Raw genomic sequence first — 15951 nt, 5'->3', positions numbered from 1 at the left:
GAATAGTGGGAGACAGTCTGAATAGTGGGGGACAGTCTGAATAGTGGGGAACAGTCTGAATAGCGGGGAACAGTCTGAATAGTGGGGAACAGTCTGAACAGTAGGGAACAGTTTGAACAATGGGGATAGTCTGAACAGTGAGGGACAGTCTGAATAGTGGGAGACAGTCTGAATAGTGGGAGACAGTCTGAATGGGGGGACAGTTTGAACAGTGAAGGACAGTCTGAACAGTATCCACCTTTTTCCATCTATGCCTCATCTGTAAAACTGAGGAATGGGTCAGATGGTGAATGTTCAAGGATACTGACTCATTTTGCCCTGACCCATGATTAGCAATGAGATATCCACATCCTTTCAATACAGTGTGATAGAATGGATAGCTTCTTCTTCCCCACCACTGAGGCCAGCACACTTTATCCTAATAGACTAGCCATATGAACTTACCTGTCCACTTTTGATATAGTTTGTATACACTATGGGAGCCCTTTGAGTCTAGATATTTGTACATCAGCCCCACAACTATGCAGCCTGCCCATCCACCCACAGGCCACAGCTAATCATGGGAACAAAAGTGAAACTGGAAATAGTAGCTCCTTTCCCAAGCGCTTGCTAAGGACAACTTAGGACCGAATCTAGATAGAACAGAGAGGGAGACAGAGGCCTGAGCCCCGAAGAAAGGTGAGGGTTCATAGGCAGGGGAGGAAGAACAGGCTGTTGAAAGGAGAAGACTGATGGAGAGAGAGATGTGGAGGCCAGGTTTGTCAACAGGAAGGGAGTCAAGTTGACAATATCATGGCTGGTGGAAGGGAGAGACCCGTTATGTTGATGTGGGTGGAGGAGAAGTGAGTGGAGACACACAGCATCATGTAAGTCCTTGAGGTTCAGCAGAAAAGTGGGAACGGGGAAAGCATTTTTGTTTGGCTTTCAGACGGTTTTAACTTATTTTATAGTCTTACCATTTTTGTGTTTTCTTCTGACAATTTCATAATAAATATAATTTATTCAGCTTACTCTCTTCCTCTCCCATCTTTCCCTCCTCACCATCAACTGCCCTCCCAATCCCTACTATCCCACTGGCATTTGATGATTTGTGTTTTTGTTTTGTGACTCATGTGCTGGTGGATTTTGTCCTTCTGAGCATATTTATATGCTGAAGGAAATAATTCAACAGTGAGGACCAGTATGATTTTTCAAATGAAAAGGAAATACGTGAAAATCTCTGAGCCTTGGTGGCTTGCACCTGATGATATTAATACATCTGATCTGCCCTGCCTGGGTCCTTCCCTTCAATGACACATCTTAGTTACAGGTCCTTTCCGCCTCCCTTCATAGCTGAACATGTCACTTGCTTCTCAGGGACTTCTGGTTGCTTTCTTGCCCTGTCCCTCCCTCTGGCTTCTTCATTTTGCTAGTGAAGGTTCATTCTCTTCTTTCAGGCAAGGCCAGGTTCACTAACGGATAAAGAATGGTGGGCTAATGCTGAGGAGGGTTGCCAAACAAAGTGACTTTGTTCTTGCAGTGACTTCTCAGAAAGCATCTTTCCAGAGGTGACCTATCAAAGGCTGGTACTTGGTGTTTTTCATATTGGGCTTTGTCATAAGAAATGGCCAATAATCAACCTTTTGGGCTCAACAAAAACAGTCCTTTCTCTTGGCTAGACCTGATAACAGAAGGAAAGAATGTAAAGATGGTTGCTGATACAAATATAGATCTGTAATGTGTTGGTGAGAGAGTTCATATCTGATGGCTTTCATTTCCTCAAAATATATGAGATGACATAGTCAACAGAGAGAGGATAGAGATGGGATGGGAGAGCTGAAGGAGCAGAATGCTGCTCAGATGTGAAGTGGGAGGCATGGTCTCCCCCGTCCCTGTAGGCTGCTGTAAAGGTGTGGTAAAGCTTTGGAAGCTGGTGGCACAATGCAAGCAACAGGGGCCCCAGCATTTGCCTCCACCACCCTCTGCCCACATGACTGAAGGGGAGGCTTACCCTGCCTACTTCCACAAGGTTTGTGACCATGACGATGCTGGCAGAGTTTTCCTGCCAGATCATTCTCCAAAAGTCCTTCACGGTCTCTTGCATTGGACCTGGTAACAGAAAAGGGGATGGGTTAGAGACTGCAGATACAAAGCGGCTGCTGGAAGGTTTGTCTTTCTTGGCTGTTTAATCAAGGATTTATATAGGTGGGCAAGAATGAGTCCAGAGGAGCCTTGGTAGGATACCAAGTAGCTGAGACAGAGGCTGGAGATGAGTCTTTGGGGTCCAGAACACAGCAGAGATAAGAAAAGCTACATTTTAGATGCTCATGGTCTACAGCATCCTCTACATCCTCATCCTAACCCTCATGCTCAACCCAGAAGCTCCACTTTTTCCTGATTCAGCATGTTATCTGGACTGTAGTATATATTGTGTTCAAGGGGCAGCAGGATCTCAAGGAGAGGTATCAAGGGAGGTAGGGTAGGGAGGGTGGAGCTGCCCATAATAAGGGGTGCAATGCTTTGAGTTTGACAAATGCTGGAGACATTCATCTGAAGCTTGACCAGGAAAGGAAGGATTAAAACATAGAAAAAAAAGAAGGAAAAAAGGAAAAAGAACAGAAAAGCAAAGAGTGGAAGATAGGATCTGACAGTCCAAAGCAATTTCCTAGGAAATGACTCTTAATATCCTGGGTCTTCATCATTTTTAAAATTACAAAAGCAATTTATGCATTTGAAAGAAAATTTGAATAGTATTTTTTCTGTGTTTTTGTATGTATAATTGCATTTGCTGTCATAAGTACCAGGGCTATCATAAGTATTTTTTCATGTCCTCAAAAATGATATTTTTCATAGTTACAGAGTTTTCTACAACATGGAGACACCATATGTTATTTAACCAACCTATCTATTATTGGGCATTTAAGATTTTCCCACTTTTTCCTATTACAAATGACACGATAACATTGTAAAGAATGCTTTTTATATATGTCAAGGTCCACACATGTAATTATCTGCAGGGCTTCTCCTGTGGAAGCTTTAAAAGGCATCATCAATTTTAAGCCTTCTGATAGTATACTGCCACACTGCATTCTAAAGCAACTGGCTGCATCTTTTTTTGTAGACAAGCACTCGCTAAATGGATGGGGACCTCTGCTGGGTGGTCCATCGAGGCTTTTATCTTCTGGTCACCAATGCATGGTCTCTTATCTCATACTGATATTTCCCAGTGACAGCTCTTTCTGCTGCCATTCTAAGCTGGAATTGTCATCTCCTTGCTTCTCAAGGACTTCTAGAGGCCAAGCTGCCCTGTCTCTCTTGACTATTCTGTCTGCAAAAGCTCACCTCCTTCCTTCAGGGGAAGCCAGGGCACTAGTGGAGAAAGACTTTTGTGAAAACACAGAGAGAAAGAGTGGTTAGCAAGGCTTACTTTGATTTTATTTTTAAATCCCTCTACCTTGATATCCTTGAGAATATCAAGAGTGACTTAAGAGTCACTCCAAGACACTTACCTTGGGTTGCAATGTAGTGCCGGGGTCGGTGGTATCCCTGGATAATAGGAGAAAAACATAGTGAAGGGTTTCTGTTCAAAGCTTGAAAACAACACAACATCAATACACATCTCTTCCCAGGTACCTAGTCTTCTCATATGCAAAATGAGAATAGCATCTCAGAGGAGTATCAAAGACCATATAAGGCCATGTGTGTAGAGTATGTAGACAGCATTGGCTGTTATTGTGGTGGCCTATGAGTGACCCATAAAGGTTTGCCATAGACATTCCTTATGTTCATGAACCCAAAAATACAGGGGAGAGGGCATTCCAGGTTTATGGTGCACAACAAACCACCAACAAGCCTTTTTGGAGCCATAATCATATATGGATCCCAATAACAGGCCTAGCATGGGGCACCTGGAGTAGGAAACAGAAAAGGCAAATTCTTTTTCTGACTGCACAGTCTTAACAATCATAGAGAGGAAATAGGAAGGATGTCACATTGCTTCTCTCTGGTAATAGTAAAGTTCTGGGTACAGAGAGGACTGTGTGGAAGTGTGAGCTCAGATAGCCAAGAACTAATGCGAAGACCAGTTTGTGATTTCCCTCGCTATTTCAGAGTGCTCCCCTAAGCTCTGATGACCTTTGGCATGGAGCTAACTTGGTGCTTCATGACATCCTAACCATGAGGGAAGAGGCTGTAGGTGTCACTGATTTTTCACTGGGAGTGGAATGGAGGGAGGGCCTCCTTTGTTCCAGAGGAACAGCGTCTTTGTATATTACATGGAAGAAAAGCTTAAGTTGAATATAGATCATCAAACATGATTAGCATTAGTGACTAGATGGATGGGTGGATAGATACGCAGTTAAATTTTATTGGTTTTGTGTGTTTGTGCATATGTATATGTGGGTACACATTTGAATGAATTGTGACTATATGTGTACATGCATATTAAGGTAAAAGGAAGACACTGAGTGACCCCCTTAATAGCTCTTCAGCCTGACTTTTGGAGACAGGGTCTCTGACGGAACCTGGATTTCAGTGATTCATTTAAGTTTTCTGTTCAGTAAGCTTGAGGCGTCCTCCCATCAACTTCTTTCCCCTGCCCCAGCACTAGGATTATAGATAGTCACTATGCACCCAGGTTTTACATGCATGCTAGGGGTCTGAACTCAGTCCTAATGATCGTGTGGCAGGTACTTTACAGGAGAGTCTTAGATAGATTGAATTGCTGTTGACAGTCCTGGAATACACTTTACACTTAGGGTTAACTGTCCCTGGAAATCAAAGTTTGGTGAATAGCTGTTTCAGTTTAAACACTGTAAAATTGCATTAGAGAAGATGAGGTGGCTCAAGTTTTCCGTGAAGAAGTAAGCCAGAATTGCCCTGGAGATTTTGGTGGTGGCTCTGAAGCCCTGGATCCAAGTGATGACTCAAAAATTAGTGTATGGGTCCCTTGCACATTTGAAGGTCTTACTATTTCACTCATCTGGTACATATTTAAAAGGTTTCTCCCAATTTCTCTTCATATTTTATCTGGAGTACCTACCACCACTGACCCAAGACCAATATTATAACCATAAACTCTTTTTACAATAGTTAATCTTCATTGTCAATTTGACTGGATTGAGAAATGCTTAGGGGATCAATGACACCCCATCCCCCAAGTAAGTCTGTCTAAGGACAGTTAGATCATGAAGGCCCTGGCCCAAGGAATGAAGTGACTTCTGATGGTTTATAATGTAATAGTGTTATTGGGAGAAAGGGGAAAGTAGGAGGCTAGGCGTAGTTGGTGGAACTTGGAGAGTGATCATGGGGACTCCATCGTGTTCCATCCTTTCCTGTTTCTGTAACTTATTTTCTCTGCTTCTTGGCTATGATGTGAACTGTTGTACTCTGCCATACATTCTTGTTAAGACAAACTGGTTGATACCTCTGAAACTGTGAGCCAAAATAAACATTTCCTCTTTTAAATTCCCTTACTCAGATACTTAGTTACAGTAATGAAAAAGCCCAACTTACATGGTTAGATTAACCATATGCCACAATTACTGCAAGTGGTCCCATATACTTAATGAGGACAGCCAGTTGATACAACTGACTTCTATAGAAACTATTCTCCAAGAGCCTATATAGGCTCAGAGCAAATAGCAAATTAGTGAGCTATGGCAAACCAACCAGAAAGACACAGCATATGGGTTATATGTACTGTAGACCAACACAGTTGACTAGATTTGAATCTTGGTCTCTGGGCCAATGCTGGGTCATTTAGGATAACTTATTTAACTTCTTTGGATCTCAGATATTTTTATTAAAAGACTATCAGACTATTTAAAGTATAGTAAATAAGATTTTAAAAGTTAATATATATCAGTTCCTATAATATGTATTGGACACAATTCTAAGATTACACACTGTGTCTTTGCTATTATTATATTATTTCTCATTTGACAAACATTTATAGAGACCCCTTCAATGATTAACAGTGCATACTGAATGTTTAGAAATTTCTGGGCAGATGAGTCATTCTTTGTTAGGAGTAACCCAGCCTTCCCCCCAGAGCAAAGCAATGGGGAGGTGTATCTGTCACTCCAAGTCAAGATGGACAGGGCTATGACGGCTGGATAGAAGAATTAGATTCTGAGGACTTTGAGTAGGTTTGGAAACAGAAATGGCTCCCTAGAGCCCAGAATGATGAGGCTTCTTGTGTCTACACTCTTCCGCCAGCTATGTCACCAGCTGTTCTCACAGTCTTCCATCCCTGGCCTGGGCCATAGTATCAACTTTTCCATGTCCTCCAAGAACCCATTTTCACTTCTGAATCTTATCTGCTTTCTGTAATACTGAGCTTCTCGGGATACACTTGAGGTGTCAGGATTTCGAGTCTGCATTGACTTTACTCTGCTTGCACAATTTTCTCAATGCTTCACGTTACACCAACAGCACATCTCATCCTTATCTTGAACTTTTCTTCTGGCTGTCTCTCTGTGTCCACTCTTTCAATGTATGTATCCTATGTTCCAGCCTCACTACCCAGGACTTCATATGTGACCTCTTCTGTGATACAGAGGGAACTCCTTCATCACTTCATCATGATGTTCCTGTCTTGTGAGAGAATCCGTGGGGTTTCACATATGCTCAGCGAATACAGGGATATGAACAGAACTAAGAGCTTTTGTATTCTCCTCAGTCATGAGACATGCCATTCAGAGCTGGGTGTAGCTTTCTGCAAAGGTTAGTCAGAAGGATACATGCATGAGTCTGGTTTTATATTGGCAAAGACCTTGGAGGAGACTAAGGGTTGGAAGATTCAAATATTCTTGAAGGTTAATGGTGAAAACAATCTTGGGTGAGAAATTCATACATCAGTTGTGAGGTTGGGCTGCTGAGGTTCACTATTTTGTGCTTTTGTTCGTTTGCACACTCATTTCAGATTCCAGCAGCAAGCATCACAGGAATGCTTTCTACTATACATAATGTTGGAGACTCAAAAGTGAACCAGGTAGATGTGAGTGCTCCTTTGGAGCAGCTCCCAGGCACCTACAAACTGGGATATGAACTTCTGAGGGAAAATGTGGGGCTCTGGAGAGCACCCGTGGGAACTGACTCAGCCATGAAGCCAGAAGGATGTTCCCTGAGGAAGTGATGGTTTAATTAAATTCTAGTTTGGGCCTCTTGACATTCCTGAATTCCCATTTTGAGTCTTTAGCAGTCTGCCTAGCCCGACTTATAGCTCCTCTTCAGGAGCAGTAGGGACATTTGTCCAGAAGACTTAGCATCAGGCCACTTTGCCTGTTCCTGGATAATGAAGTATTTTTCTCTCTCTCTCTCTCACTCTTGGTTGGATTCTTGCTTTACTTACAGTCACCGTCTGAGACAGCACTCATCTGATCTCTGTCCGCTTCTCTCTCTTACTCCCAGGTTTCTTTTCCTGCTTCCTGTGTGTGTGTGTGTGTGTGTGTGTGTGTGTGTGTGTGTGTGTGTGTGAAAGTGTGCAGAGGCCAGAGGTTGATGTCAGAGGTCTTTACCAATCACTCTTCTCAGTGAAACTGGAGATCACTGACTGGGTTAGACTGTCCAGGAATCTCCATGGAACCTGCCATCTCTATACCCTCAGTGCTAGGATTATGGCAGTGCTGCTAAGCATAGCTTTTTACATGAATGCTACGGATCAACCTCAGGTTCTCATGGCAAACACTTTACCAACTGAACCATCTCTCTAGCTCCCTTGGCTTCCTTCTCTTCAAAACATGAATCACCAGATGGCTTATTCATTTACACCCTTGTCTATCTCCTCCCATCTTACGGTTGTTCAACCGTAGGGCTCAACCTGGCTTGCTCGAGAGGCAGTGCTCTCAAGCACTGAAATGTTGGTCCTGGCTGCCAACCCTGGTAAACTCCACTGAAAGCATGTGTGCCATGTGCCTGTCCTCATGCTGCATCTAAGCAAAAAGACCTTCTCTGGACTCCAGAAACCCACACAGTCCCCAGAGGGAAAAAATTCAAACTATGAGATTCCTCAGCAAAGGAGATAAAAGGAAATGTATTGCTCCAATGGGTTTCCTCTGGGGATTTGCCAAGAGCGAGTGCAGAAAACTTCCTAACCTTAAAAGAACTTTCAGTTCATTTAAGTCCCACCTACATAGCACACAGAGTGACTGCAAACTAGCATTGGGCCTGCCTCCATCTGCCTGTGAACAATCAGAAGGAGGTTTGCATCCAAAACACATTTATCTCACTCTGCACTCCTGCATCTGTTACTTACTGTGGACCCAACTATGATATTTATTTCCAGGCTGGTAATTTATAACAGAATCAAGTGGCCAATACATTTTCCGGTATGCAAGCAAACACGCCAGTGGGCTGGTTCAGACAGCAGCATACCATGGCCTCCAGAGGCTCCGTCAGGGTTGGCCTCATCCAGCTCATTATCCAAAAAGAGTCATTTTAATAAATTGTCAGGATTCAATTGTGAAGAAGGGACTCTAGCTCGAACAGCCAGCTCTTGTCTTTGGGCTGGTGTGGAGACCAGGGTAAAGCAGCAAAGATTAAATAAGCTCATATCCCCCGCCCCCCACCTCGACTCTATTTCTTGGTTATTAGGAATCCCCAGGAGACTACAGGAATATAGTTCTACTGGAATTTCAGGTAGGCTCACAGTTAATGAGATTTTCCTTTTCCTGCCCCATATTGGTAACATCATAAGAGGGTACTTGTGTTCTGTGTCTTTTTGTCCCTGCTCTTCCCCCATTGTCCTTTCCACACTCTGCTATGTGCCATAGGAGGTAACAATGTTGGGGATTGTTTCCAATGCTTTGAGATAATCCGGCCTCCAAAATCAGGAATCTGCATGTCCAAATGCTGAAGGTTCTTGTACCCGTTTGGCTTTAGATCTATTAATAAAGAACCAACAGCCAAAGGCTGAGGAGATAGACTGAGACGGGACCTTTAGATTTGTGAGGGCTAGGAACTGGGAGAAAGGAGAAAATAGCCATGACTTGGGGATGGGACATAAAATCTGTAGGAGAGAAAGCCAACCAACCATGTGAGAATTCAAGTAAGTAGTCACTGGCTACTTCCCTGATTGGGCCTAGGGTAGCAGGGGAAGGTTTAAGAGGGCCCAGTCTTTGAGCTAGTCACAAAATGTCAAAAAATTACCTGCCATGCGTGTGCAAGTGCGTGTGTGTGTGTGTGCATGCATGTGTGTGTGCATATGTGTGTCTTTCATTAGTTCCTGAGCAGATGCACACATATGACCCATGGGGAGCCAAAACAGTTTATTTAACTATCACCAAATGACCATATTAATTGCAATGTAGGATCTCATGTCTTCTGGGTTCTATGGTACATTTTCTAACCAGGAGAGGATGCAAAAGCTTAGAGGCCAGTGGGAGGCTAGGGCATCAATACACCCTTTGGATTCTTCTTTGCCATGTCAGCAAGGGCTGGCTTCTCCTTGGCAAGGGCAAGACAGCCTGATCCTTACAGTATCCTTACAGAGCTATTCCATTTATAGCCACTCGCTTATCTAGCCACAGAACTTCTGAGATCTCTGCCATCTCTAGCCTCAGGATGACCCTCACAGTAAAGCTGGTCAATCTGCTTCAGAACTATTCTGGCTCTTATTAAACGTTCTCTGGTTGATACCTGTGAGCCAGCTTGTTTCCTCTTGGAACCCTGATAGGTGCTTTATAGTAGTAACCACATACTTGTGGGCTGGCAATTTTTTTATTGCATTGTTCAGCTACCAGAATGAATAAATACTTTACTCATAGTCACAAAGCTAGTCCTCAGAAAGGCCTGTGTTCAACAGGCCCAACAAGGATGGGATTCATGACTATAGTCTCATTAGTCCTTGATGCTAACCACTGGGACACAGCTCAGAGCCTGACACTGCCTATTAGGACAGCATGTGGTAGAGACATTTGCCTGTCTGTACAGTCTACTTCTTATAAAGAAAAGGAGGGGGCTGTGCTGTGTCCTTGCTGTGCAGAGAATTAAAGTCTAGCTGTGTGACCTAGGGCAGTGCTCTTAACTTCAGTCCCTGGTTTCTTGTCTTTAAAGGCTAGCAAAAATACTTCTTAATGATATAACAGGACAGAAATCACAAACCTGATTAGGACTGGTACTATAGAATCACTTGCATTTAAAGCAATTTCATTTGCTACCTATATGACATAAAAATTTCTCTGTTCTACATATGGTCAGCCTTTCATTGTACTGTAGAATGAGTAAGTATCTAGAAAAAGCATGTTTATGAAGTTTTCATTTAGATATTAAATGATAGATTTGCAACTTGGGTACGTGAGACTCTGCATGTGCTATATCCTTAGGACTGTAATACGACCTCACCACAGTCAGGATGGGAAAGAAAGAAAAGAACCAGTTTAACCTGTATCAACATGAACTAGCTGAGTGTCCACTAAATGCAGGCTATGGGATGGTGTCAGGGGTAGATGTAGAACCAGAAAATTGAGCACTGGGTTGGGATACTCAGCCATGGTTCATACCCAGGTTTTGCCCAGATATATAACATTGGATAAACTTTTCAATTTCTTCAAGTCTCAGTTTCCCCAAAGACGGAGTCTGCAAAGTATGAGTGATGAGCACCACTGTGGAGTGCTACTAAGAAGTCTTAGTAAGTTGGATCACTTAAAGCACACCTCACAGGGCCAGGAGAGACTCATTAATAGCCAAATACCATTGTTGCAGATATTATTATTAGAATAAACAGAGTTTGGCACTCCTGATTTAAACTGTAGCTCCTCCTCTCTTACCACTTTTGGCTGTGATTCTGGATATTTTACCTAACAGTGAGAGACCCAGCTTCTTCATCTGTCAATGGGTTCCTGGAGGTACTTATCCAGTGAGGTTGAATTACTACTTAGGTTGACATACTGGTCCATGAGAAGCAATCACTAATTCTTAGGTTATTATGACCCTTTCATGCACAGCTGATGTTTTGTCACTTTCTGAGGCAGGACTAAGAATTCATCTCCTTCAAGAAGCTTCTCACCAGACTCCCTTTTGAGGCTTCAGTCTGACAATCCCCATTCTGGGAAGGTCTCTTTCCTCATCTGACCCCTCTTACCAAACAGAATCCTTATGTGGAAGGTCAGGATGTCTAGCACTGACAGTGGAAGGTTGGCTTGGTATTTACAAAATGAATATTAGAGAGGAAAGCTAGTAGCATGGTCAGTAAATGCTTGGAGCAACATGCTCTTGCTGGAGACAAACTGCTCACAATTGAAGTCCTCCTTGTAGAATCGTCTGAAGAGTGACAGAGATAGAGACTACCCTCTTTTTAAAATTTCTTCTGAAGCTCTAGCTCCAGGTCTTGGTCACACAGTAGGTCCTTGGTTAGGCAGGACCCAGTAGGGAAGTGGAAAGCACCGTGGGCGTTTCAGATATAGGGAATTCAACATAGAGAATTGGTTTTACAGGTTCGAGGGGAGTGTGATGGCAGAAAGGAACCATGGGTTAACCTTCAGATAAGCAGTCCCTAGAGCCCCTAGAGGAACAATGGAAGACAGAAATCACAAGTGCAGGGTCTGAGGCTGCCTGGAAGGAGCTAGAACTCAAACTGATGGAAGCTGGAGGTATAGATTGAATGTGATCATGAAGGAACAGAGCAGAGGCTCCCTGGAGTCCCTCTTCCAGTCATCCCTGGGTATCTTATCAGTCCCTCTTATTGAGAAAGCTTTTGTCCTTCCCTGAATGCTATGTCCCTGCTTACAAGTGCACATTCACTACCAGCTGCAAAGGAAAAAGGACTAGAGAGGGTCAAGGGGATGAACAGACAGATGACCCACACTGGACTGAGATTACCTTTAGGAATGTGATTTTGCTGGGTGCTTCCATTCCCATAATGAAGGCCAGAAAGCTTTAGCAACTCAGGCATGCAAGGCTCTATGTGAGTGGTCATCCTTTGGTCAGTCACATCTACCTAGCCATAATCAAGACAGAGGAGAAAAGGAAGGAACCAAACCAATCTAGGCTGGATTGGCATCTGCTGGCTGAGTGTTCACTCCGTGTAAAGTGTGGGGTGCTGTCAGGTTCAAGGCTCATGAAATACTTGTTGAACTAATGAACCATCTGGCTAAGGCTATGTTATAAGAAAATTCACAAGGCACGTGACTATACTTGATAGCTGGTTTATAAATATATCTGAGAGTCTGAGGGATCGATGGGAATCTCTTACGTCGTTCTTTAAGGTCTCTGGGCTCTGAGCGGAGACCTGGAGATGTCAGCTTGGATCAGTAATGCTGGGATGTCCACCTGGTAAGAGTGGCTATTGTTCTTTTGTAGAGCCGTTCACTTCTGTGCACACGCTTCGCAGCTCCTGTTTGATCTGGTCTTTTTCTTGTTAGTGTCTGGAATGCGGGGACAGCCTCACTCCTACTTGGTTGTCAGTTCCAGGCTCTCCCCTCTCTGATTTACCTTTCCTCCAGTAGCAGATAAATGATAAAGCTCAGTAATGAACGGGGTACCCCATGTTCAAACTCCTTCAAGCATTTCCTTGAAAAGCAGCATCGTCTTGTTTCAGAGCTCAGCCTCCTCAGCCGTCAAGGATCTCATGCCAACCTCATTTCCCAGTTTTCCCAGTGTATAGTTTCTACTACCCTCGGACAGAGGTGATGCTTATTTCCTTCCAGGTGCCTTCCTCTTGGCAAGAGCAGTTCTCTAACCAAAGGCCCATCATCTTTCACTTCGATTTTGAAGTTTACTTACACTTGAAGCTTTGGTTCACATTGTTTTCTGCATTCCTGATGGAAGATGTGATAATTTCCCACCTCTGAATCCTGACAGTATTTTATCTGAACCTATAACAATCATCACGTTCTAGTTTACCCTAGTTTACCACAGATGTGTGTAGCTTATCTCTCTTCTGCTGTTTTTGAGGGTAGACACCTTGACAGTTTCTAGTTTTATGGGCCTCATAATATCTAGCACATGATGAGAACTTTGAACATTTTGTTGCATCAGTGGTTGTTCCTTCAAATGAATGACTGAGTATATAGACACATAAAAATCAATACACGGGATGAATACATAAGACCAGCAGTTACCCTGGGGCTCTAGAAAGCAGACGACTGCAGTCTGCTCTGAAAACAGATGTAGCTTTGGGTAGATAAGCAACTTGTGTCATATGAACTAAGGGAGGGATGCACTACTTTGGACATGTTTTGACTACCTCCTAGTAAACAGGTTAGTTAAAGCTTGAGCCTGGACCATCAACTCTAGCTCATAGCTTCTTAGCTCCATCAAGATACTCACATCAATGTAGTTGGCATTGATGTAGTCTGAGTGAGGGTCTCCATCCAGCACCAACAGCCTCACTCGGGAGTGGTCATCTGTAGAGAGGACAAAAGCAGGCAGTGGTTGATGAGGAGCTATGGGGTGGGGCATCAGTATTTTTCTCCTTTAGAGTTGCCTCCACTTAGTTACTGCATACCAGGTACCATGCCATTTCTCACAGGTATGCTGTCTACAGATGAGGAAGTAGAGATACTGAGAGGTTAGAGATCTGAAAAAGGACCCCTTTTCTACTTCCTACTTTATGTTTTCACCGTCATCTGAGAAAGTGTGTCACCTGCTTCCTATATCTTAGTGATTTCATCATTAATTTGGGAATGGAAATGCCTGCTCCATGGGACAAAACAAGAGTGGCTGACCTAGGTACACCCTGCATGTAATGTCATGGCGTCTGAATGTCTGAATGAATATACTGCATTTACGTGCTTTTGAGAAAACAGCAAGTTTAGCTGTTTACCATGGACACAAACTACTTTATGTTTGTCTCTTGGAGCACTGATACAGACAGGTTGTTGTTAATGTATTGTTATCAATGCCATTATTAAACCGAGGACTGAATCATTAGAAAAGAGGTTATCAATAACTAAAAATTATGTTACTGAAGATGCCTTTTCAAACACAATCTAGACGTAAACAAGATGTACGGGCTTTAGTCGGTAGCATGCTTGCTTCACATAACACTGAGTTAAAATCACTTTAAATGGTACATCAGAAAAGGCTGGATAATCCTTTGCAATTAATTAAAGTCAATTCTGACATGCTAATATACACATGATAAGGAACATCTTGATTGAGTCTGCTGGGAAGGAAGGATGCTCAGTCTGCTACCTGGATCATTGTGAATCTACTATTGCATACCTCACCTCCAACAATTCTGTCATACTCCAGGGCAGAGATGGGGATCACAGTCAGTGGAATAGAGAGGTGTGGGCATCCTAAGTCCTCCTAGGGTTAAGGAGGAAAACCAACATTTCCTTTTGGACATTTATAGTACTCCTCAGGTTATAAATGCATTTGCTGGTACTAACTGGTTTATTGAGATAGAAGCATTAGCTATCTTGATCCTTGTTCCATTCCTTGAATCCATAAAGGGGATAAACACAAAGTGAGTATTGGTGAGTGTATAAGTGAAAAACCTCATTGCTTGCTCTGAGTGACCTTAGGAAAGAGGCAGCATGATCCCTTTAGTCCTTGTTACAAATGAGCAAATGGAGGCTCATGAAAATTGGCCATATGACCACTGAATAACAGAATATAGAAAAGTTGGGGATCTGTTAACTCTGAGTTTACATGCTCCTACTTTCAAAAGGCTCCAAGTGGTACATAGAAACCATGTGTGTATTCACGATGGAGGATAACTGGAGAAGTTGTTAGCTAGTTGATGGAAGAAACTTTTAAGACATGAGATAATTTAGAAAAGCAACAAGGGGTCGCTACCTTCGTAGGGCCAGATGAACATTGACATGGAGCAACATTTTCAGAACTCTAGAGTTGGGGCAACTTGCTACAACTAGAGCCAACATAGACCTCGTAGGCAGGACTTGTACACAATGAGGAGAATTTCTGGTTGCAAAGAAGTCATCTTGCACATATTGGCTCCTTGCAATGTGACATCACTTGAAGACCAGGAATTGGTCCAGCAATGGACAAACCAGGACCTGGGCTGGTATAAGACACCATTCATGTCTATTCGCTCAGAATCAGTTCTGAGCATCAACAGGCAGTAGTTACCATGCTTGGATATGCTTTTTCTAATTCTCCAAGGAGGAAAAAATTCAGTGGAAGCCACTAAAAGGAGGCATAAGTAGGCAACAATTCTGGGTGGGAATGAGATAGAGATGTGGAGTATGGTATAAGGAGAGTTTGAACTTGAAACTTTCCCCAAATCCTTAGAAGTCCTCAATACTGGATACATTAACTTATTCACTTTTACTCTCAAACATTTCTTCATCTTACTATGGTCACAGTGATGTGCTACTATGATTCTGACTATACAGGAAGGAAGTAGGGCTCACAGAGGTTAAGTACTTCCACAGATTGTATAGCTACTCTCTAAGGTCCACTCTGCTCTACCAACATGGTGTGATGTACTGTTCTGCGGAATTCCAAGCATCTCAGAGGTAACTACTGCTGGAGTCTGTGCAAGTGAGTGTTCCCCAATCTCCAATCCTCAGTCCCAAAAAGAGGGGAACTTCCTGGGGATTGCCATTCAGTAGGACTGAGACCTGATTCTGACCCAGGCTATCAAGCCCTATTACCAGCAGTTACAGAATTTGTAAGCATCAGAAAAAGGAAATGTATATTCTGTTTCCATTCAGTGTTCTTATTAATGACTCAGTAGTTCAAAATCTTTTTTATTTATAAGACTGGTGAATTGCCTGCTATGCTAAGGAGGCAGATCAAAATCTCCTTACTTACTGAATTATGTTTGCCTGGAGACCATAACAGTGGGAACAGAGATCTTGGTTTAGAATGTTGAAAGGGTATTTTTTAATGCATAAAATAAAAAAATACATATATCTAAAGGCAAAAATCATTAGAAATAAAGCAGAAGAAAGAAACTATTTCTAGTCAAATATCTTTAAAGAGTAATGTGTCTCTAACCATCAGGGTATCTATCAGCATATACATTTATTTATCAAGAACATGTTTGTTGAGTACCTA

The 15951-nt window shown here is 42.8% G+C and overlaps 1 protein-coding gene across 1 annotated transcript in view; it reads right to left on the bottom strand.

The window, feature by feature from the left end:
- LOC114638329 (receptor-type tyrosine-protein phosphatase T) overlaps positions 1-15951 on the bottom strand; it is a gene marked incomplete at its 5' end in the record, with an annotated part of 162875 nt that overhangs the window by 36079 nt on the left and 110845 nt on the right. Inside the window, 3 exons of the mRNA XM_028786753.1 lie at positions 1991-2088; positions 3489-3525; positions 13249-13325. Coding sequence (XP_028642586.1) covers positions 1991-2088; positions 3489-3525; positions 13249-13325 — 212 coding nt within the window. The remainder of the gene's footprint in view (positions 1-1990; positions 2089-3488; positions 3526-13248; positions 13326-15951) is intronic.

The sequence above is a fragment of the Grammomys surdaster genome, unplaced genomic scaffold (assembly GCF_004785775.1).
Source record: "Grammomys surdaster isolate TR1022 unplaced genomic scaffold, NIH_TR_1.0 125574, whole genome shotgun sequence".
In the NCBI taxonomy this organism is placed as follows: domain Eukaryota; kingdom Metazoa; phylum Chordata; class Mammalia; order Rodentia; family Muridae; genus Grammomys; species Grammomys surdaster.
Note: the sequence above shows the minus strand (reverse complement) of the source record. Positions and strands in the feature narration are given on the sequence as shown.